Source organism: Muscardinus avellanarius, assembly GCF_963383645.1.
Source record: "Muscardinus avellanarius genome assembly, chromosome: 17".
Lineage (NCBI taxonomy): Eukaryota > Metazoa > Chordata > Mammalia > Rodentia > Gliridae > Muscardinus > Muscardinus avellanarius.
Genome location: NC_137803.1, coordinates 62881927 through 62904870, shown reverse-complemented (window position 1 = coordinate 62904870; position 22944 = coordinate 62881927). Strand labels below are relative to the sequence as shown.

The window sequence follows — 22944 nt, the reverse complement described above, 5'->3', positions numbered from 1 at the left end:
TCACGTGGGCGCCGAGGATCGCAGTGCGCGCGGCCGCGGCGGCTGGTGTGGGGTCGAGTCGGTTGCGAGCGCCGGGGCTGCCGAGCCAGCGGACGGCCGCCGAAGCCGCGCCGGAGCGGCCGCGCCGAGGCTCGGAGCGCAGGCCGGGCCCCGTCCCGAGCGTGGCCGCGCCGCCGCCGCCGCCAGCCGCCCACCGCCGCCGCGGGCGCGCCCCCGCTCCGCGCTGCCTCCGATGGCGTCGGCCTCCGGGGCCATGGCGAAGCACGAGCAGATCCTGGTCCTCGACCCGCCCACAGACCTCAAATTCAAAGGTAGGCCCTCGCCGGCGCCGCCCTCCCCGCCCGCCCGCCCGCGCCGCCATCTTGCCGCGGGGGCGCTCGGTGCGCGGCGGCGGGCCGGGCGTGGGAGGGCGGCGGCGAGGGAGCGGCGGGGAGGCCGGCCGGCCGGCCCGCGGTGGAGCGGGGCGCGGAGCCCAGCAGGAGCGGCCCCTTCCGGCCTCGGGGAAGGTGTAAAGTGACTTCCCGGCGGCCGCCGCGCTGTAGCTCAATGCCTGCAACTTTGTTAAAGATGTGTGCGGGGCCCGGAGCTGTTCCCGTGCACACGTAAGCACTCCCGTTGCATCGAGTTGAGAAGGAAAAAAAAAAAACACAAACCTAGATCGTTTGGCATTGGGAAAGTCAGTCGTAGAAATCTTAAAAAATTATTATTTCTTTGCTGTGCTGGGGATGGATCCAAGTGGCATCCTCCCTCCGAGCTACACCCCGGCCTATTTTTTATCCTTTATTTTTTTTTGACGCAGGGCCTCACTGAGTTGCGGTGGGCCTCTTGAAGGAGCCGCTGCTGTCTTTGGGCGAACCGCGATCCTCCGTCTCAGCCTCCCAGATGCTGGGATTACAGGCGTGCGCCACCACGCCCGGCTGTATTCTGGCATTCTGAATACTTACTCTGCAGGCTTTTCGGTTTTAGTGTATTTATAAATTTCTCAGTGGGAACGAGTGAACTGTTAGGTAAGGATCTGGGTTTAAGGCAACTCTAAGAAACCTTCCCAGGTATAGTAAGGCAGTATTTTTGGAAGCAAATTTCAGTGTGTTACAGGATTTAACATAGTTTTAGATGGAGGGGCGCTTTGAGGAGGCATGGGATTTCTTTTACTAAAGTAGCCATTATCTTAAGTGCAAGGAGTTTTTGTGTGTGTGTGATATTGGGGAATTGAACCCAGAGGCATTCTACCTCCGAGCTACACCCCTAGCCCCAGTTTAAAAATTCTTTATTTTTGCCGGGCGTGGTGGCGCACGCTTGTCATCCCCGCGCTTGGGACGCAGAGACAGGAGGATCGCGCAGGTTCGAAGCCAGCCTCGCGCGCTGGCTTAGGAGACCCTGTTTCCAAATAAAAATGTAAAAATAGGTCTGGGAGTGTAGCCCGGAGGTAGAAGGGCTTCCAGGAACCCCAGTACCACCACCAAAAAATAAATAAATAAATAAATAAAATAAAAAATTCTTTATCTTGAAATAGGGTCTCACTAAGTTGCAGAGGGCCTCACAAGTTGCGGAAGCTGGTTGCGAACCTGTGATCCTCCTGCCTCAGCCTCCTGAGTACGGGGATTACAAGCATGCACCACCACGCCCGGCAGAAGTGCAAGGAATTTAATGTTAATCTTTATGATGTGTATTTTTCCCCCAGTATAAATTGCGTTTGCCTTTTGACAGAGGAAGTTTTTTCTACCACTTATGTGTGAATTGCCATTAGGGACTTAGTTTTAGGCCAGGAAATGCCTAAGACTAGGGAAGGTTTCTCCCTGTAAAGTTGTAGTGTTGTAAGGAGACTAATACCAGAGAACCAAGTTTCAGAAAACAGCCCAAGCCCACTTTGCACAGGGGGTCGCGAGGCAGCCTGAGAAAGCGACCAGAAACATTACACAGTGGCCGATCCGCGTTGCCATTGTTCTGGGTATCGAAGAGTTAAGATTCTAGAACAGGTTGTTCTGGTGCTGCCAGTGAGAGTAATAACAGCAAGGAGACCCAAAAGGCCTTATAAATGATAAGAGACACCTGCCGCCGGAGCCCAAAGGCAGGCGCCCTCCTGCCGGCTCTTGTAGGAAGTCTCCGAGGAGTAATCTCCTCCGCTGCTGGGGAAGTTGCTGGGAGGGAGTGGCTGGTCAACATGGCCCTGAGACCGGGCACGTGCTTCAAGGTCCCAGAGTTTGTGTGCGCTTCTGGTAAAGGGACCGGGGACTGGAGAAAAGGGGCAGGGTGAACTAGAGGGTGTCACTTGGTGTTTTCTTACTGTTCCCTCATTAGGGTGAATAGTTTGCAGTGATGGAAAGCTCCGTGTTAAGCACACCGCCCCACACTAAGTGGAAGACTCATCTAGAACCCAAAGTCTGAAGCCGGGTGTGGAGGGCACGCTTGCACTCCCAGCGTTTGGGAGGCTGAGTCGGAAGGATCGCCGCTCGCGGACAGCCTCAGCAACTTAGGCCCTTTGCAACTCAGCGAGACCCTGTTTCAAAAAAAGAATAAGAAATAGGGCTGGGGGTGTAGCTCAGAGGGAGAATGCCTCTGGGTTCCATCCCCTGTACCTTAAAAAAAAGAAAGAAGAAAAATAGGGCTGGTGACGGTAGATTGCCCCTGGGTCCCATTCCCAGTACTGACTGAAAAAAAAATAGAAAAACGAGAATGCAAGGTCTGCTGTGCTTCGTTAAGGACATCGGAGGTCCTTTAACTGCCTTGTTTTAAGCCCACAGCTCTCAGTTTACGTGAAGGTCTTAACAAGATAGTTTTGCAGAATTTTTTTGTCATCCTCTATGTTTATTTTAATTATTTTTGATCTACATTTGTCTAAGATGGTTTCTCCAGGTTTGCCTCACTTAATTCTGAAGTGGGATGGTTTTTCTTTTATCTGCATTATATGTCATCTTGATGAATTACTATTTTGCACAATTTTGGAGAAGTATATAAGAGCATAGTACATTTTTTTACATGATTCAATAGTTAAAAACTTGTATTTGTTTTATATAATGACTAGTATACAGAAGTGCTTTAATGATGACATAGCAGATTCTGGTAGTTGCCTCTTTAAGTTTCATTGTTTAATAAATAAATTTGACCTAGATTTTAATATTTTATGTGAAAAATTAATTTTTGTCCTTAAAATTTTTTGTCTACCTATTAGTTTGGGAATAAAGTTTGAATGGGAAAGTTTAGAAAATGCTAAATTCAGTATTCAGTGGTGGTGCAAGCTTGTAATCCCAGCCAGGTGATCCTTGTCGCAGACAGCCTCAGCTACTTAGTGAGGCCCTCTACAACTTCCTGCGCCTCTCTTTAAAAAATAAGGGATAAAGCCGGGCGTGGTGGCGCACGCTTGTAATCCCTGTGCTTGGGAGGCAGAGACAGGAGGATCACACAGGTTCAAAGCCAGCCTTGCTGGTTTAAGAGACCCTGTTTCCAAATAAAAATATAAAATAGGTCTGGGAGTGTAGCCTGGAGGTAGAAGGGTTCCATCCCCACTACCACATCCCCCCAAAAAAATTAGGGCTGGGGTAGAACGCCCCTGGATTTCATCCCCAGCACTGCCAAAAAAAAAAGTGCTAAATTCTAAACATGACATGTTCTTCCCAGAGATCAGGGAGAGGAGGAAAATAGACGAAATCATCGTTGAAGGTGCCCGTAACAGTGGAGAACGGCAAACAGCAAGCTCCCTGACCCGCGGTGTGGCGGCCCCCCGCGCGTCTTCCAGTAGCAGCACATTGCTGGGGAGCGGTGTGGGTGGAGAGTGTTCCTTGTTCAGATATTTAGTGACTTTTGAGGCGGTTCCAAAAGTTCCTCGTATTTCACACTGGCTACATCAGATCTCGGAAGCATCCCTTCACTGCTTCTCTAAAATACTACTGCTCCATTCCTTAAAAGCTGCCAAGGAGTTCTTTTTTTTCTCATTTGTGGTGTTCAGGATGGAATTCAGGCACATTCTACCTCCGACCTCCACCCCCAGCCCTATTTTTCATTCTTGATTTTGAAACAGGGTCTCGCTGAGTTGCGGAGGCCTCACTCAGTAGCTGAGACTGCCTGCGAACCCGGATCCTCCTGCCCCAGCCTCCTAGCCTCAGCTGGGATTACACGCGGCAGTTATCAAGTATTCCTCTAGCCTACTTTTGTCTTATTTTTTGTATGCCATCAGGCCTCGCCTTTCCACGGTGGGCTGCCTCCTCTATACACCCGCTTGTTTGCGTACATCCATAGCTGCTTCTCGCGTCTGAGATTCTTTGTTTCTTTGCTTTTGCCGGTAAAGGTGAAACCTCTCATAACTCATACGTGTTCTCTCAGGCATTTTCTCTATCATGCTTTCAACCACTGGTTGCTTCTTTTTTTCTTTCGTGGTCCTGGGGGTTGAACCCAGGGGGCGTTCTACCCCTGAACTACACCCCCTGCCCGATTTTAGGTTTTGCTTGGAAATTGGGTCTCACTAAATTGCAGAGGCTGACTGCGAACCTGAGATCCTTCTGAGTCAGCTTACCAAGGCCTGGGATTAGAGTTGTGTGGCACTTCGCCAGGCCCTCCTTCGACGTAACACAGTTTTTCATTTTGAAAATAAACAACAGCTCCTGCACCTCCATCCTGCTGGTCCATTTTCCTGGGTCCTCCTTTTCTTTTGCATTCACATTTCTTGAAAAAAATAGTTGATGTTTCCTGTCTTTGCATTTCCTCTTCTCATTGGCTCCGCAGTCAGCTGGAGTCCTGCTCCTGTCTGGATGATGCACACTCGGTGCCACCTGAATTGACGGCTCCCAGCTTCTACCTCCTCAAGCTCTTTGGCAGTTAATATCACTGACAGTTTTCTTTAAAAACTCAATTCTTGCCGGGTGTGGTGGCGCACGCTTGTAATCCCCGCGCTTGGGAGGCAGAGACAGGAGGATCACGCAGGTTCGAAGCCAGCCGCGCGCGCTGGCTTAGGAGACCCTGTTTCCAAACAAAAATGTAAAAGTAGGTCTGGGAGTGTAGCCCAGAGGTAGAAGGGCTTCCAGGAACCCCAGTACCACCAAAAAAAAAAAAAATAATAATAAATAAAAAAATAAAAGATAAAATAAAAAAAAATAAAAACTCAATTCTTTTTTTTTCTTCTTTTCTTCCAGTACTGGGGATGGAACCCAGGGGCATTCTAGGCTACATCTCCAGCCCTATTTTTTCATTCTTTCTTTCTCTCTTTCTCTTTTTCTTTCTTTCTTTTGCATACTGCTGCCAATTTTTTAGGGGGTGGTACTGGGGGTGGAACCCAGAGGCTTTCTACCTTTGGGCTATACTCCCAGACCTATTTTATACTTTATTTGGAAACAGGGTCTCACTGCATTGCTGAGAGCTTCACTAAGTAGCTGAGGCTGGCTTCGAACCTGCGCGATCCTCCTGTCTTAGCCTCCCAAGCGCGGGGATTACAAGCGTGCGCCACCATGCCCGGCTTGTATTCTTTATTTTGAAATAGGGTCTCACTGAGCTGCAGGTCTCACTAAAGTAGCTGAGGCTGCCTGTGAACTGCCATTGCTGTCTCAGCCTCCCAAATGGAGGAATTACAAGCGTGTGCCACCATGCCTGGCTAAAACTCTATCCTTTTGACCTTTATAACAATTATCTTCTTACTTTCTTCTTTGCTCTTTTTTTGGTCATTTGTGGCCTTTTTCTTAAATGCTCAATTTCCTGAGACTGATTTGGTTTAATCATTATCTCACTGAACTCTCCTTATTTAGATTTACTGTCTTGAGATTTTCTTTTTATTATTTTTCTCTACACATATTGGTCCACGCTCAAATTTGTGTTAATTCACTTTACAGTCAGTTAAGACTCCTAGCTGGGCCTGGTGGTGCATTCCTGTAAGCCTAGTACTTCAGAGGCTGAGATAGGAAAGGTCATAGGTTCAAGGTCTCAGCCACTTAACAGGACCCTCAGCAACTTAGTAATACCCTGATTCAAAATAAAAAACAAGCTTGGGGGGTCTAGCACAGAGGTAGAATGCCCTGAATTCAGCCCCCAGTACCATAAAAATGAAACATGGGACAACGTATATTTGGATTTGAATATTCCTTAGACTTTTTGAAATCAGCGTTCCAAACTTTCTTAGCTACCCGAGATTACCCGTCTTCCTGTATTTTTTACTTTGTTTTTAATGGCATTATGATTACTTAGGTCGTGATGCCAACAACACTGAGCACATCTAATAGTTAAAGTGTGTCCTTACCTGTGCGATAACACCTCGACTGTCGTCTTTAATGTGTCTCTGCTGCAACACTCATTGTTTTGAGAATTTATTCAGTCATGAACCTAATTAATATAATTTCATTAGATTTGAGTGTATGCTATGTGTCAGGTGAGATGAAATACGATTAGAATTAGTTTGCGTAGACAGGACCCTTGTTTTCACGGGGCGGTTCTAAGGGAGCGACGGACACTGGTCCATATTCAGATGAATGAAATGTAGTTAGTGAAGATGTTAGTCGAGCTGTGACATTCTAAGGGGGCCTTTGATCTGCTCAGGGAACATGTCACAGTTGAACTAGGAGCTGAGTAAGTGGACGTTATCTGGGGGAAGATGAAAGGAAAATGCATGTACAAAGATCCTTATGGTAGGAGGGAGCATGAAACATTTATAGGCTGAGAGAGGTTGCTTTGGCATTAGTGGAAATAACTCGAAGAGTGCAGTGCTGTTTTAGTAGGTCAGGTCAAGAGTTGCGGTTATCCTAGGCCCTGAGGGGTTTTAGGGGCTTGGGGTGAGTACAGGTAGAGGGAAAGCATTCAAATAAGCCGGCTCAACCCGAGTAAGGACTGGGAGTGAGGAGATGCGTCCGGGCTGCGCCGTCTGGCAGGAGGCGCAGGACTGAGGAGTGCTGTGCTGGGTGGGCAGAGTTGGAGGTCAGATCAGCCTGGGGCCAGCTGTGCCCTGGGAGATGGGCTGCTTCCCGGCCGCTGCCGTAGCTGGAAGGAGGGCGGGCGGCCTGGGGTGGGTGGAGGGCTGGGAGCCTCGCCTGGGTTTCCTTAGGTTTGTAGAGTCCTTTAGGTCTTGTCAGGGTGCTGGTGAGAGTGCCAGGTAGGTATTTGGTTGTATGGGTGTGTACTCAGAGTGCTGGCCTTTGGATTCCTTATTTCCGGTGATTATTTTTTATCTTTTCTCTCCTGGTCTATTTCTCAGTCCTGTTGAGCTTGACTTCCACATTGCTACTAGAACTACTGTGTGTGTGTGTGTGTGTGTGTGTGTGTGTGTGTGTGTGTTACTGGGGATGGAACCCAGGGGCACTCTACCTCTAAGCTACACCCCCAGCCCTATTTTTTATTCTTTATTTTGAAGCAGGGTCTCACTAAGTTGCGGAGGGCCTAAGTAGCTGAGGCTGGCTGTGAACCGTGATCCTCCTGTCTCAGCCTCCCAAGGACCGGGGTTACAAGCGTGTCCACCATGCCCCGCTATGCTTACATATTTTTTAAAAATTTTTGGTCTACTTGAGGATATAATCATTTCTTCTATCTTTACAGTTCCAGAAAATGGGTTTTGGAGTATTTTGTTGACTGGCCCTATTTTTTTGTTTTGTCCCTTTTCCAGAGTGAGAGGCAGTACTGGGTGATTTTTTGATCCCGATTTCAAGGTTTGCAACTATGACCAAAGGAGAAGGGCACTTTTCCGCAGGTAGAAAAGACAGTGGTGCTTCCCACGCCACGGGTTTTTTCTGTGGGTTCAGTTAACCATGATTAACTGGTCCCCACATATTTACTGAGAAGTTCTAGAAACGAACCATCCCCAGGTTTAAATTGCATGCCATTCTGAGTAGCTGATGAAACCCCGTTACCTTGCTTGAGACCTGACGAGCCCCTTGATGGCACCGCCACGTTGTGTATGCAGGTGACCCGTATCTTGCTTAAAAATGGTTCCAAGAGCAACAGTGGTGCTGGCACTTCTGAGAACCTGGGTGTATGCCACAAAGAAACCCTAAAGTGCTTACTTCGGGAGGGGATGAATGTTCTTGTCTTGATAAAGGGGAGAGAGGCCTAGGCTTGAGGTTGCAAAGATCTGCCATTAAAGTATTTGTGAATGTGTGAAGAAGGAAAAAGAAATTTATGCTGGTTTTGCTTTTGTACATCAAACGGAAAATTATGGCTATGGTGCGTGATAAGTACTTAGGCAAGTTGGAAAAACTATTAAATTACAGGGTTCGTCGCTCTCCTTGGTTTTAGAATCTCCTGTAGTCTGGAACATACTTCCACAGGCCAGGGGAACTACTGCATAGAGAATTGGGAAAGCTTGATTGATTCAAGTTCTTCAAAGTTTGTTGTTTTTTGATTGTTGTAGGTTTCTGTACAGTCCACCTTGTTTTAAGAATACAATTTACCATATATATTTAAGGTATACGGGGTACGGATACATACAGGTAGGAAAGTGATTAATGGGCACATGAACATTCCCAGCATCTCAGTTTCTTATTTTTTCTTTTATTCTCATGAGAAGAACAGCTAAAAATCCCTCTTGTGGCAGGAGTCCCCAATACAGCGCATCTTTACAGTGGCCATGTTGTGCTGTCTCTAGACTTGTCTGCCCTGGTGTCCTCCGTCCGCCCTCCACGCCCTCCTTGGGAGGCTGGCTGAGAGGAAGCACCCTTCCTGGTTTCTGGTTGCCTCTGTCTTCCCTTGACTAGCCATTCAGGGAAGGAGATAGGAGATGCCCTGTCCTTTCTTTGAAGCCAGGAGCATTTTACCTCCAAGCTGTAACCCTAGCCTTTTTTAGTTTTTATTTTGTAAAAGAGTCTCACTAAATTACTGAGGCTGGTTTCAAGCCTGTACCTGCATCCTCCTGTCTCAGTCTTCCAAGTATTGGAATTACTGTTTTCTTTCAATCCTAAAAAAGTTGCTTTGAAAGAAAATGAAAAGCAAAAGGGCGATTATTTGAAATGCTTGTTCATTGGATTTATTACACTGAAATGTGACTCCGGTTTAAACATAGGAGAGCTTTCCGTTTGTAAAGCATAGGCCCTCTGCCTTATCTTAATGATTCAGATTTAATGATTAACATTTTGACATGCTTGGTTAGTTGTGTTTTGTTGAATAAATCTTGGATAGCCACATTTTATCCCTTGATACTTTGAGTTTACATTTTGTTTTGTTTTCGGGTCTGAGGATGGAACCTAGAGGCATTTGACCTCCCAGCTACACCTTTCACAGTATAATCATGATACTGTTATTACTTCAGGTTAACTGTAAATCTTCAGTAGCATCTAATCTAGTCTTTTGAAATTTCCAAGTCTTACTGTATTTTAGGTGTTTTTTTTTTTTTTTAGTCTATGCATTGCATTTGGTATCTTAAGTTGTAATCTTAGGCGGTACCTCTGGTACTGGGGATGGAAGCCAGGGGCATTCTTTTTTTTTTTTTTTTTTTGGTGGTACTGGGGTTCCTGGAAGCCCTTCTACCTCCGGGCTACACTCCCAGACCTATTTTTACATTTTTTATTTGGAAACAGGGTCTCCTAAGCCAGCACGCGGGGCTGGCTTCGAACCTGCGCGATCCTCCTGTTTCTGCCTCCCAAGCGCGGGGATTACAAGCGTGCGCCACCACGCCCGGCTGAAGCCAGGGGCATTCTACCTCGGAGCTACACACCTAGTCCTATTTTGTATTCTTTATTTTGAAGCAGGGTCTCACTGAGTTGCAAAGGGCCTCACTAAGTAGGTGAGGTTGTCCATGAACCCAGATCCTCCTGTCTCAGCCTCCCCAATGCTGGGATTAAAGTGTTGCACCACCGCGCCTAGCTCTTACCTTATTTTTTTTAAGTCACCCTATTGATGTGTTGAGAAGACCGTTGTCAGCTGTTTTAATAGAATATCCCATATTCTGGGTATGTCTTAATGCAATTCCTGTAAATTTGAGCTTAAGTTTGCGTTAAAGTACTTCATAGACGCCATTGTGTCCATTCTGGTGTAGTCTGGTTGCTTTACTTTTAGTAAGAAGCTGATGGGTGGTGACAGCCTAACCCCCTTAGAAAGTTGCACAAGTAAGACATTGATTTTATTTATTTTTATTTTTATTATTTGCGGGTCTGAGGACGGAACCCTGGGGCATTCAACCTCCAAGCTACACCCCCTGCCCTATTTTTTATTCTTTAGTTTGAAACAGGGCCTCACTAAGTAGCTGAGGCTGAACCTTGATCCTCCTGAGTGCTGGGATTACAAGCGTTGCCACCACGCCTGGCTGAGGCAGCCATTGATTTTAATACATGGAGAAAAAAGGCTTGAAAGAAAACAGTGTCAGCAGCCTTAGCTGTACTTTAGGATAAGGTTATCTTTTGGCTTTGTGTTTTTACTTCTCTGTTTTTGAAGTCTCTACAGTGAATATGTAGTGCTTCTTGGAAGAGGAAAAATTAAAATAGTTAAACTTAATACTGTTGGAAGGTAAACCAGAGCTTTCAGTTTTCGCATATACAAATATATTCATTAATAACTATTTTTAGAGTTTGAAGTCATTTTTGTAATAAGGGAAGATACATAAAGACATGAAAGAAGTTACAGCCATCTGAAAGTCACCAGAATCAAAACGGAGTCACACCTATCAAATAGGAAAAGAAGCCAGGAGGTGGGACGGGTAGATGGCAGGCTTCTGCCGGGCCAGGAGCCACAGCCCAGCACTAAGGAAGGCCACTGCAGCCTTCTGCAGAGAGCACTCGGGCAGGGCTGCTGGTTCGCCGCCTGCCTCTCCGGCCCTGGACTGCTGCCACCCCGTTACTGATCCTTGTAGCCAAGGATTATTATTTCAAGCGATTTCTGTGCTCCTCATCTTGCCTTTCAAATTCTCCCTGCCTCAGCCTCCTTGAATGCATCGTTTTGGCAGGGATGTTCCCACTGCAGTGCGCTTCCAAATGTATTGATCTTTGGAGAATCTGTAGTTTAGGTTTATCAACTCACTAACAGTTGACAAAACAAAGTCTGAATGAAAGTAAGTCTAATTTATAACGACTTTGTGACAGTTAGGTTATAACTACATAAATGTGGTACATTTCATTGACCTCTGACTGTTAGCATCAGTTGGTGGTCCCTTGTGAAACTTTAAGTAGCTATGCGTGGGGTTATATCTGACAGTGCGCCACCGTGCCCGGCTAACGAGACCCTGTTTAAAAAAACAAAAGTTAAAATAAACAGTTGAGCTGGGCTTGGTGGTGCACACTTGTAATCCCAGCATTTGGGAAGCTCAGAGAGGGAGATTGTGGTTCACATACAGCCTCAGCTACTTAGGCCCTTTGCAACTCAGTGAGATTCTGTTTCAAAATAAAGAATACAAAATAGGGCCAGGGGTGTAGCTCAGAGGTAGAAAGCCCCTGGGTTCCATCCCTAGTACCAAAAAAAAAAAAAAAAGATAAAAAAGAGTTGAGTTGACTGTATCCATGGGTCCTATATTTTCAGATTCTACCAACTGCCTGAAAATACTTTTTTTAAAAAAATTTGTGACTATTGAACATGTACAGATTATTTTTCTTGTCATTCTTTGTAATTTATATGGCATTTACCTTGTATTTGCTATTGTAAGCTAGACAGAATTTAAAGAATAGGGGATTCTGCTGGCTCTGGTAACATATACTTGTAATCCCAGTACTTGGGAGGCTGAAGTTAGGAGGATCGCAGATTCAAGGCCAGCATCAGCAGCTTAGGGAGACCTTGTTTTCAAATAAAATTAAAAAGGGCTGGGATATAGCTTGAGGTTGTGTGCAGGTTAAATGCAAATACCTTTTCATCTTTTATTTTATTAGTTTAATTTATTATTATTATTATTTTGGTGGTACTGGGGGTGGAACCCAGAGCCTTTCTACCTCCGGGCTATACTCCCAGACCCTTTTTTTTTTTTAATATTTTATTTGGAAACAGGGTCTCACTAAGTTGCTGGAAGCCTCACTGAGTAGCTGAGGCTGGCTTCGAACCCGTGCGATCCTCCTGTCTCAGCCTCCCAAGCGCGCTCCACCACGCCCAGCTACCTTTTCATTTTATATATAGGGCTTAAGTGGCAACAGATTGTGTGGGGTCCTGGAACCAGTCCCTCACAGACACTGAAGCATCATGGGAGATGATAAATCTCGAAGAGGCTTCAAGGACTTCCTAGAGAGGCGGCAGCTCAGCTCGGCAGCAGCAGAGCCCTGGCCGAATGGACAGAAAAGGACGGAGGCAGGAGTCACTGGATACTTTGTAGGGAGGCAAGGCTTACACCTCAAGAAGAGTGGGGGCCGTTGGAAGAGTGAAAGACGCTCCTGGGTGGGGGTTGCTGACTCCCGTTTTAGGGGGAACCTGGCAAAGGGCGACTATGGGAAGGCGTGTAGGTGATCTCAAGGCAGGTGGTGATGCCCTGGTCATTTGCAGGATCCTTAGGCAGATGTGGTCCTCGGGATCTATCAGTAAATGGCCTGGGAGAATCCTGCAGCCTCCAGGGCTCTTAGTGTTGTGTCTCCGTTGCTTCAGGGATCTATTGATGGGCTAGTGAGCAGTGTACAGGGCAGGTCTGCAGGGCCCCAGACCTGGGCTGACAGGACGGGAGAGAGACTGGCGTGGGAGTGGCAAGCCTGGAAAAGTATTGAAAACGAGTTATAAAATATGTTAGAGTTACAGAATTAGGCTTCCTGTGCCAGGCATGGCACAGCCCTCTAATTCTAGTACTCGGGTGGGGGGATTTCCTTGATACAGGAGGATCATAGGTTTAGAACGGCGCCAGCAGTTTAGAAAGTCTTTCAGTAACCTGGTGAGATTGTTTTAAAATAAAAAAATTAGAAAGAGCTGGAGCTGTAACTTGGAGGTAGAGTGTCCCTGGGTTTAATTCCTAGTATTTCCTCCCCACCAAAAAATTGTTTCTTTGTTCTCCCTTTATGTCTCCTTTCTACCTATTTTTAGTCTGTCTTACCTCAGGAAGACTCTCTAAGCAGTCTCCGCGGCCAAGAAGATGAATCGTAGCTGGCCTCAGAGGAAGAAGCTGTTCGTAGCCTACACGGAGGGCCAGCTAGTACTAATATTTTGGTGTATTTCCTGTGGACACAGCTGTAGTTAGCTGTTTGACAGGTTTGGAATGTTTAGGGCCTGTACACTTGGAGATAGTGGCCCCTCTGAGAGGGGCAGAGGAAGCAGCCTTGGGCTCTGGTCCTAGGAGCCCCTTCCCCACGGCAGCTTCTTCCTCTGAGGCCATTTCTAAAGCCTCATTTTCTGAGCCACTGAAATTTCAACTTATATCTTTGTCATAAACTGCGTGTAGTTTGTTCTTTACAATAAAAATTCCTTAAAAAGGATTGGATTTTGTGATTTCTGAAAATACATTTGACTTTATGATGCTGTAACGTTTCATTTTGTGTGACATGTTTCACTTAGATTTTAAATGGTGTGAAAAATGCTTAAAGTTCTTCCAAAGTGCATTCTCTTCTGCTTCCTTATGCCTTACCTATCTAGGTTATAAAAATTAAACTTGATATGGATTACCTATTTCAGTGTTAATAGAAGTAATCAAATACATGCACATTTTTTTTTTTTTTTTTTTGGTGGTACTGGGGTTCCTGGAAGCCCTTCTACCTCCGGGCTACACTCCCAAACCTATTTTTGCATTTTTATTTGGAAACAGGGTCTCCTAAGCCAGCGCGCGGGGCTAGCTTCGAACCTGCGCGATCCTCCTGTCTCAGCCTCCCAAGCGCGGGGATTACAAGCGTGCGCCACCACGCCCGGCAAATACATGCACATTTAATGTTCAATTTTGAACACATTTTTCAAGTAATTTCTAAGTGTGTACACAAATTTTCTTTTAGAAGGCTACAAAGTAGAAGGATGCATAATTTATATAAAAATGATGCAAACAAAAATGTTCCGTCTCTGTGTAGAAACAGTTTATTTTCTCATTTTCAAGGTTGTTACCAGGATTGTTTCGGTTAGAGTGAGCGCTCTGCATGAGTCCTGAAGAGCATTCCTCAAATGTTTTCCGAGGTCACGCAGTCAGTCGACTTGTGCTGTCGGAGTGACCGATCACCTCAGGCTTCTCCTTGGGTGGACTGCGTTCTTTAAGGTTCCCAGGTGATCGCAGCGTTACACGGCGCAGTGCTAGAGCAGGGCCACAGAGTTGTGCACGCGCCTAAAGTGAAGGAGCGAGACTTGCCCGGCCTGGCCACCAAGTAAACGGATTTTAGATTTAAGCCATTTTAATTCAACTTACTACATTAAGAAAAAACCATAGTACATCAGCAACGGAAGCTCGCCTCTCCTCGCCCTCTCAAAGGTTTTCCAAAGGAATGAAGAGAATGATTGCTGGACACCCCCCCCCCCCCTTACGGGAATTAAATCCAGGGGCGTTCTCCAAGCTATACCCTCAGCCCTATTTTTATTTTGAAACAGGGACTTACTAAGTTGCTGAGACTGGTGGTGAGCCTGTGATCCTCCCCTCTCAGCCTCCTGAGTACTGGGATTGCAAGCATGTGCCACTACGCCTGGCTGGTTTAAGTTTCTTCATTTTCTTTACTTTTGTGGCACTAGGGATGGAACCCAGGGGCATTCAAGTTACATCCTCAGCCCTCTTTTATTTATTTTGAAACCGTGTTTCCCTAGGTTGATGAGTCTTCCCTGTTTGTGGAGGCTGTCCTTGAACTTCGATCCTCCTGTGTCAGCCTCCCAAGCACTGCCTGGCTGGTTTAAGTATTTTTATGTGAAGGTGATAGATGAAGATTTAACTGCATGTCCAGAATAGTACCATGCTGTATGAGAGTAACTCAAAGAAAAGACGGGGCCTGCTGATTTAACTTCTAGTTGGATCTTCAGGCCTCTAAAGTGGGAAACTTAATTTTAAGTGGCTTTCGGAGGTTTTTCTCATGATGTACTCTGAAGTATTTGATTATATAATACAATATGAATTGACAGAAGTAAGCACTTTAATTAAGCTTTCAAGCATTAGAGGATTAAGTAAAATAAGGAAGTCTTGCTCTTGCATTCATCTCGAGGTCCATGCTATTGTGAATTAGGGAAATTTTATAAAGGTATTTCTTAGTACCGAACCTTTGTGAGTAGGAAAGTGCGTGTTCACCGACATTGTCAGGACTGCCGAGGCTGCCGGGTGTTCCTAGCCGCTGGGGATCTGCGTGAGCCGAGGGCAGGCCCGTGCCTTGTGGCCTCACTTACTTTAAGCCCTCTCTTTCAGTGCAATCCAGGAAAGGTAAATAAGTTGTGTTCTGAATTTTGGTACCTGATACACATTCGAGGAAATGTTTAACGCTGACCTGTGGGACCAAGAGAAAGGCCATTTAGAAAGCTTTTTCATGTATTGCTAATTTGACTGTACTTTAATACTCTAGCAGTCTTGGTCTTGTGATAATTAGAAAATAAGTAGACTAGATGATAAAGCTCAGACCGCAGGGAGTGCAGGCCCTGCAGGGAGACGCGGTCCCCGCCCACCTCACCGCGCGCACTTGTGTCCCTTGGGGTCCTGTTGAGCTTCTCTGAGTCCATCTAACGTGGTGATTTTATTAGTGGAAGTGTCCCCCTTGTGTGCTTGTTACAAGGGTTAAATGACATGATTCAGCAGCCACACAGGAGGAGAGCCTAGAAAATGCTGTTAGGAATACTTTTATGATTACTGTTCTCATTACTGCTGTTACTAGGGAAGTTCTTAGTTATGCATTCCACATCCTGGATACTATATGTTTCATATGCAGTTATTTTAAAGATAACATGACATATATTCAGCAGTAAATCCTTAGGTAACGGGGAAACCGTTTAATCAGCGAAACAGCCTAACTTGCCAGAACCTGTGGGAGCGAGCAGGAGTCATCGCCTACGTGGCTGTAGCCCCGTCACTTACGTTTCTGAGCGGAGCACCCAGCCTTCCTGGGCCTCACCTTTCCTAGTTCATCAAGGTAGGATGAGAGAGGGCAAATGCAATGGTTGGAGCGAGTGATTAATGAAGGCCTACAGCCCTACGCTTGAAACAAAGCATGCAGTTTTGATAGTTTTTGTTGATGTACATTGATTAAAAAGTTCTTGTGAGCAGGCGTGGTGGCGCACGCTTGTGATCCCAACGCATGGGAGGCTGAGACAGGAGGATCGCACAGGTTCCCAGCCAGCCTCAGCTACTTAGTAAGGCTCTCAGCAACTTAGTGAGACCCTGTTTACAAATAAAGCATAAAAATAGGTCTGGGAGTATAGCCTGGAGGTAGAAAAGTACCTGGTTTCCACCCTCAGTACCACACACACAGACACACACACAGACACACACACGAATAAAAAGTGGTGATGGGGTGTAGCTTGGAGATAGAATGCCCCTGAGTTCCATCCTTGGTACCGCAAAAAAAAAAGTTCATGTGATCATTCAGCCATATTCTGGTGTGTAGCTATTCAACAAATGGGCACTGAGCAGTTACTGTGGCTTAAGCCTGTTGAATTAATGGTTGTCTTTTCTTTTTCTTCTGGTTCTGAGTATCAAACCCAGTGCATTCTACTTTGAGCTATACCCCAACCTTTTTATTTTAGACCAGGAAGGATCTTGCTAAGTCGGTGAGGGTCTTCCCAAGTTGTAGAGGCTGGCCTTAAACCTGTGGTCCTCCTGTCTCAGACTCCCAGCACTGGAGTTACAGGAATGAACATACCACCACATCTAGCTTGAGTAGTAGAATGAGATAAAGTCTCAGTAGAAAAAGGACAGCTGAGTCACGAGACGGGTGTGCATTACGTTCCATGTGAATTGGACGGCCCAGCCAGATTTCTTCTCAGATAGGTATTCAATGCACTTTGCGTTTCATTTTGTGCTCTTAATACCTAGAAGTCACTGACTTCATCTCTACATCACAGCCAACGACCTGGAGTGACTCAAGAACTCCAAGGCCTGGAAGTCCGGCCTGCTCAGCTTGTGTGTGCTGGCGGAGGAGTTAGAGAGGACAGAGGCCTTTGTAAGGAGCGCGCGAGAGCAGCCTGAGCTGCGCGTTGGTTTGGGGTCGCCTTCCCGTCCTCACAGGGAGCGATGGTCGGGGTTCCCTCTGGGCTGCACACACTGGATTTGCGCCCGGCTGAGAAACCCTGATCTTGGAGAACTGGGCTTTTTCATAGTGTGCTGCACAGACTCCTGGTTCCAGAAGGCCTTAGCTCATACTGCACGTACAGGTACCTGTGCCTGTCCTCAGGAGGGAGGCATTGTCATATATAGCTCCGTTCCTGGCACAGTACCTTTTGAAAGGGTCTTTGGGGTGAAGTTCATCTGCTTGTAAGACCTGCAGAAGTGCTAGGCACCCATGGTGCCTTGTCTTCCAGACAGACTTCAGAATAGCTGCCCTGAATGTGGTCAGGGATGACCGTATATGTGTGCTGCCCATTCTTAACCTCTATCTCAGAGTCCTTTTCTATAGCTTATCATTCTTGCCTGAATCTGAAATGCTTCACACTGTATACCACTGCTTCTTCTGAATCAAATTGTGTGTGGGGCTTATTGGGGATTAAAACTAGGGGCATTCTACCTTTGAGCTCCACCCCCAGCCCTACTACATTTATTTTTTAAAATTTACTTATTTTTTGGGGGGGGGTGCAGTGGGGATTGAATCCAGAGGCATTCGACCTCCATGTTATACCCCCACATTTTATTTCTTATTTGAAACTAGGGTCTCACTAAGTTGCCAAGGCTGGGTTTGAACCTGTGATCCTCCTGTCTCAGCCTCCCGAGTTCGGGATTACAGGTTTGAGCCACCAAAGCCAGGCTAAAATTATATTCTGTATATGATAAATAAATACTGAATTCAGGTTAATGATCTGTATCCTGAAGTGCTTAGGAGTAGTATCTTCAACTTACTTTGGTCTACGTAAAAATGAAGTGGATGGGCTGATGAATGAATGGGCAGAGCTGGCTAGGTAGGTCTCAAATATAGCAAACTACTGACATTAGAGCCGGGAGGTGAGCGTGTGAAGGTTCACACTACGATTACTTTTGTGTGAAAAGGTTATAATAATAACGTGTGCGGGAAGCCAGCTGCTCCCTGCCTTCATCTGATCTCTTTGGAGCTGAACTCGTCTTGGCATTTCCAGAAAACTATAATTCACTTCAGAATAATAGATGAGTGATAGCTATTTATTTTGCAGTACTGGGGATGGAACCCAGGGACATCGTACCTCCGAGCTACACCCCAACCCTATTTTTTCTTATTTTGAAACAGGGCCTCACTGAGTTGCAAAGGGCACCACTAAGTAGTAGCTGAGACTGCCCTTGAACCACGATCCTCCTGTCTCGACCTACCAAATGCTGGGATTATGAGCGTGCGCTGTCACGCCCAGTTTATTTTTTTCTTTTGTATGGAATATTACTACATTATAAACGAAGACATTCACCTCTGACATAGAAAGTGTGTGTCCAACAGTGCCTGTGCCTGGTGACTAGTATCCACGATCTTGAAGTGGGTTGTTTCAGCAGTTACTGCCTTTTCCTTAATCTTTTTTTTTTTTTTTTTTTTTTTTTTTTTACTCTTTGAGGTACTGGGGATGGAGCCCAGGGGCATTCTACCTCAGAACTACACCTCCCAGCACTATTTTTTTTTAATTCTTTATTTTGAAGCAGAGTCTCACTGAGTTACAGAGGGCCTCACTAGGTAGCTGAGGCTGTCTGCAAACCTGGATCCTCCTGTCTCAGCCTCCTGAATGCTGGGATTGCAAGTGTGTGCCACCACGCCTGGCCTATTTCCTTAATTTTAAACTAAGCATTCATCCTATTGAGCTAAAGACAGCTTTTTTTCACGTATAGGGATTAAACTTTAGGAACACTTTACGTAAGTTGTTTCAAATATTCAATTTTTAATCTAAATTGCATTTCAATGTTTTTCAGTTTTTATAAATCATAATCAACTACCAGCTTTAAAAAATCCTTTTTATTGTTTTGCATAAAGGGAAAATGGATACTGTTTAAATCATCAAAAAGTAAATACTCACAGTTACAGTTCCCAGGAAAGTTCCCCTTGTAGTTTCTTTCAGTTATTCCCTCCTCCTGTTGAAAAGGCAGCTGTTCTTCTTTCTGGTCACTACTTACTTGTTTTGTTTAACCACTCCAGTATTGCGCAGGACAGATTTTCGTTTAACCTAGCGGGAGATGATTGGCATAATGCAGTGCTTTTTGCCTGTATTTGACCCTGATCTTCATGTTTATAGTTTGTTTCATGACATTCCCTTTACTGTCCCAAATGCGATTTGCATATAAAATTACTTAACATACACTTTTTTGGGGGGGGCATTACTTAATAGGGATGGAACGCGGGGGCACTCTGCCTCCAAGTGACACCCCAGCCCTATTTTTTATTCTTTATTTGGAAACAGGGTCTCACTGAGTTGCAGAGGGCCTCACTAGGTAGCTGAGGCTGTCCGCAAACCACGATCTTCCTGTCTCAGCCTCCCGAATGCTGGGGTGACAAGCGTGCCCACCACGCCCGGCTGGCATTTTCATCATTATGTTAAGAATATACTATAAGAAATGGAATTGTGCACAGATCTCTTAGATTGAAACTTTTAAAAGAAGGCTTAAAAAATAGAAATTGAAAGCCGGGTGTGGTGGCCTACGCTTGTAATCCCAGCATTCGGGAGGCTGAGACTGGAGGATTGCGGTTCGTGGACAGCCGCAGCTACTTAGTGAGGCCCTCTGCAACTCAGTGAGACCCGGTTTCAAAATAAAGAATAAAAAATAGGGCAGGGGGTGTAGTTCAGAGGTCGAATGCCCCTGGGTTCCATCCCCAGACCCGCAAAAAAAAAAAATAAAAAAAAAAATAGAAATTGAATTCGTGTTTACTAAAGAAATTTTGTGAATTGAGTATGAAATGAAGAAAACACACTTCATGTGTCAGGTTGCCACCGGGTAAGGGTGTCATTGGCCATTTGGTAATACTTGTTTGCATACAAACTTCAGTACGTTGTTATGTTGAAGTTATATTCATTTAGTTTTGAATTCTTCTTTTGTTGTGAATCTAATTAAAAATTCCTTGTCTTTCACTTTTACCTTACAGGCCCCTTCACAGATGTAGTCACTACAAATCTTAAATTACGAAATCCATCGGACAGAAAAGTGTGCTTCAAAGTGAAGACAACAGCCCCTCGTCGGTACTGTGTGCGGCCCAACAGCGGGATTATTGACCCAGGGTCCACTGTGACTGTTTCAGGTAGTAAAGTGTGCCTTGTATTTATGCGGTCTTGCGTTTTGACATTTTATGATTGGTTTATTTAATAATGTTTCATCTGAGGGAGGAAATAAGACTTTTGTGTGTGTGGTGCTGGGGATTGAACTCGGGCATTCTACCCTTGATCTATACCCCCACCCCTATTTTTATTTTTATTATTTATTTATTTATTTTTTGGTGGTGTTACTGGGATTCCTGGAAGCCCTTCTACCTCTGGGTTACACTCCCAGACCTATTTTACACTTTTTTATTTGGAAACAGGGTCTCTTAAGCCACTGCGGCTGGCTTCGAACCTGCGCGATCCTCCTGTCTCCACCTCCCAAGTGCGGGGATGACAAGAGTAATTACGCCCGGCCTTATTTTTATTTTTTATTTTGAAACAGGGTCTTGCTTAGTTGCTGACAACCTCACTATGTTGCTGAGGCTGTCTTTGAACCTGCGGTCCTCCTGTCTTAGCCTCTCAGATACTGGGATCACAGATGCATGCCGCCATGCCCGGTTGGAAATAGTTTTTCTGTTCTTCTGGTTGTGTCTTTAAAGACTTCCCTCTGTTATCACACATTATGCAACTGGTACAGAGAAACTGTTACCCTCATCTGTGCGGGGTGTGGTGATTATTGTCCATTTCAACTTTGTACGGAGCCTTTATTCCTGTAGTTCCCCACCGCCTTCTCTGTCCTTGTTATTTTACCTTTGACAAATGACACCGTTTGGGGGCCTAGGTCTCTAGGGTATTCTGTATCCCAGGGAGCTGTAGAGGTGTTCGCATTCTTTTGTTAAAAACACACTGCCTCTTTCTGCCTGTTGCTTTACGTCATGTGAGTCCTTATGTATGGCTTGCACTTCGAGTTTTAGTGTTATGACTCCCTTGTGTGTTTACTCATGGTTGAAACGTATCCTCGGTTCCTGCTATATGTGGAGTCCTCACTGCGTGAGAGGTCTGCTGCGCCATAGTTAACCCCCTGTGAGCCGCTTCTTGCCTCGCTCAGGCCCTTGGCTCAGGCCCTTGGACTTGAAGCAGCGCACCTCGTAGCCTTGAAAGGTGGCCCAGGAACTGCAAGAAGTAAGATCTTGTGAGCCTTCCTGGAGGCGGGGCTGCGCGGCCTCTTCCTGGAGGCGGGGCTGCGCGGCCTACCGCGGACCCTTGGCTGCACAGCAGGATGCTCACTGGGGAGGGCAGTAACTCACCTGGACCCCTGTCGCAGATCAGAACTCTGCGGGCGGGGCCTCAGTGTGCACAGTAGGGGAAAAATCCTGATAAGAACTCCAAAGAGACCAAAATAATTCTCTAATCCGTTTTCTGGTTTTCACATCCACAGCAGATAAAAATAGCAAATTATACAGCGAAGAATGGAAACCTAGAGCAGGCCTATTGAGAGTACTTAGAAGCCTGACCTGAGCTGGGCGTGGTGGCTCATGCTTGTAATCCCAGTATTTGGGAGGCTGAGCCAGGAGGATCATGCAGGTTCTTAGCCAGGCTTAGCTACTTAGTGAGGCCCTCTGCCACTTAGACCCTTAAATGAATAAATATACGGCTGTGGGTGTAGTTCAGAGTTAAAATGTCACTGGGTACAATCCCCAGTACCGCAAAACAAACAAGCAAACAAAAACAAACAGTGGAGCCCGACTGCACAGGCACAGTTCCTGGTTAAGTCCTTCCTCGGTGAGTAGGTAAATCCCCAGATGCAAGAGCGAGGGGGCTGTGAGCCTCCTCGCAGTGCTGTGTGGGCCTGGTGGCGGGGTGGTCGGAAAGGAGTGCGTTCCTGGCGCCAAGTCAGCCTCGCTGGGTTGCCCTGGGAGAGCTGCCGAGGAGGATGGAGGAAGGACCAAGGACCCTTGGTTTTGAATGTTGCTCTCTGTTTTTAAGCCTTTGGCTAAATTGGAAGAATAGGATTACTTCAGTTCACATGGCAAAACTGCTGTTTTTTTGAGGGCTTCTCATTAAGGACATTTTACAGCATTAATATTTTTAAAGAAAATTTCTACTTCTCAAAGCACTTTCTCCCATATCAATCCCTGTATTGAACACTGGACTTATTAAAACTTCTAGTTGAGCCGGGCGTGGTGGCGCACGCTTGTAATCCCAGCGCTTGGGAGGCTGAGAAAGGAGGATCGCGCAGGTTCGAAGCCAGCCTCGGCTACTTAGTGAGGCTCTCAGCAACTTAGTGAGACCCTGTTTCCAAATAAAATATAAAATAGGTCTGGGAGCATAGCCCGGAGGTAGAAAAAAGCCCCTGGGCTACACCCCCAGCACCACCAAAAAAAAACCCACTATAAAACCTCTAGTTACTGATCCCATGAGTTAGGGTTTCTGTCCACCAGTTACCACTTACCGCTTTCTCAGTCAGGGTTTCCCAGGACCGTGCCTCCTCCGGCGCCGTCCCTGAGCTCTGATGTCCCGCTCCCCACCCAGTCCCTCTAGCAGTGTTGTGAGGACTGGCTTTTGAAGTAGACCCCAGAGTACTTCTGAGACTGTCTCCTTTTGTCACCTGGGTTGCGCTCTTAACTAGAGCATGACTGTCATAAGGATATACGTGTTTTTCTTTTTATCCACAAGTGTTTGAGTCACGGTGATGAACAGCCTATAGCGATTGTGTGGCAAAGGGTGTGACTGGAATTCCGTGTGCTTCATCTGCATTCTGAGTCATTTACACTGTGCACCTTTGGTACTGTGTATCTGCCCCTTTGAAAACATTTTTTTAACCATGGTGTGAGTTAATGGACTTCTCACACGTACCATATGAATAATATTTTCTTATATAATTGGTAATTATTATGTTTTTTTAATGTTGTCTCACAGTAT

General features: G+C 45.9%; 1 protein-coding gene across 2 annotated transcripts in view; it reads left to right on the top strand.

Annotated features, from left to right (window-relative positions):
* Nucleotides 1-232: 232 nt before the first annotated feature.
* Nucleotides 233-22944, top strand: part of VAPA (VAMP associated protein A) — a gene marked incomplete at both ends in the record, with an annotated part of 38018 nt that continues 15306 nt past the window's right edge. For both annotated transcript variants that reach the window (XM_080714542.1, XM_080714541.1), the window contains 2 exons: nucleotides 233-311; nucleotides 19971-20123. In XM_080714542.1, coding sequence (XP_080570668.1) covers nucleotides 233-311; nucleotides 19971-20123 — 232 coding nt within the window. The remainder of the gene's footprint in view (nucleotides 312-19970; nucleotides 20124-22944) is intronic.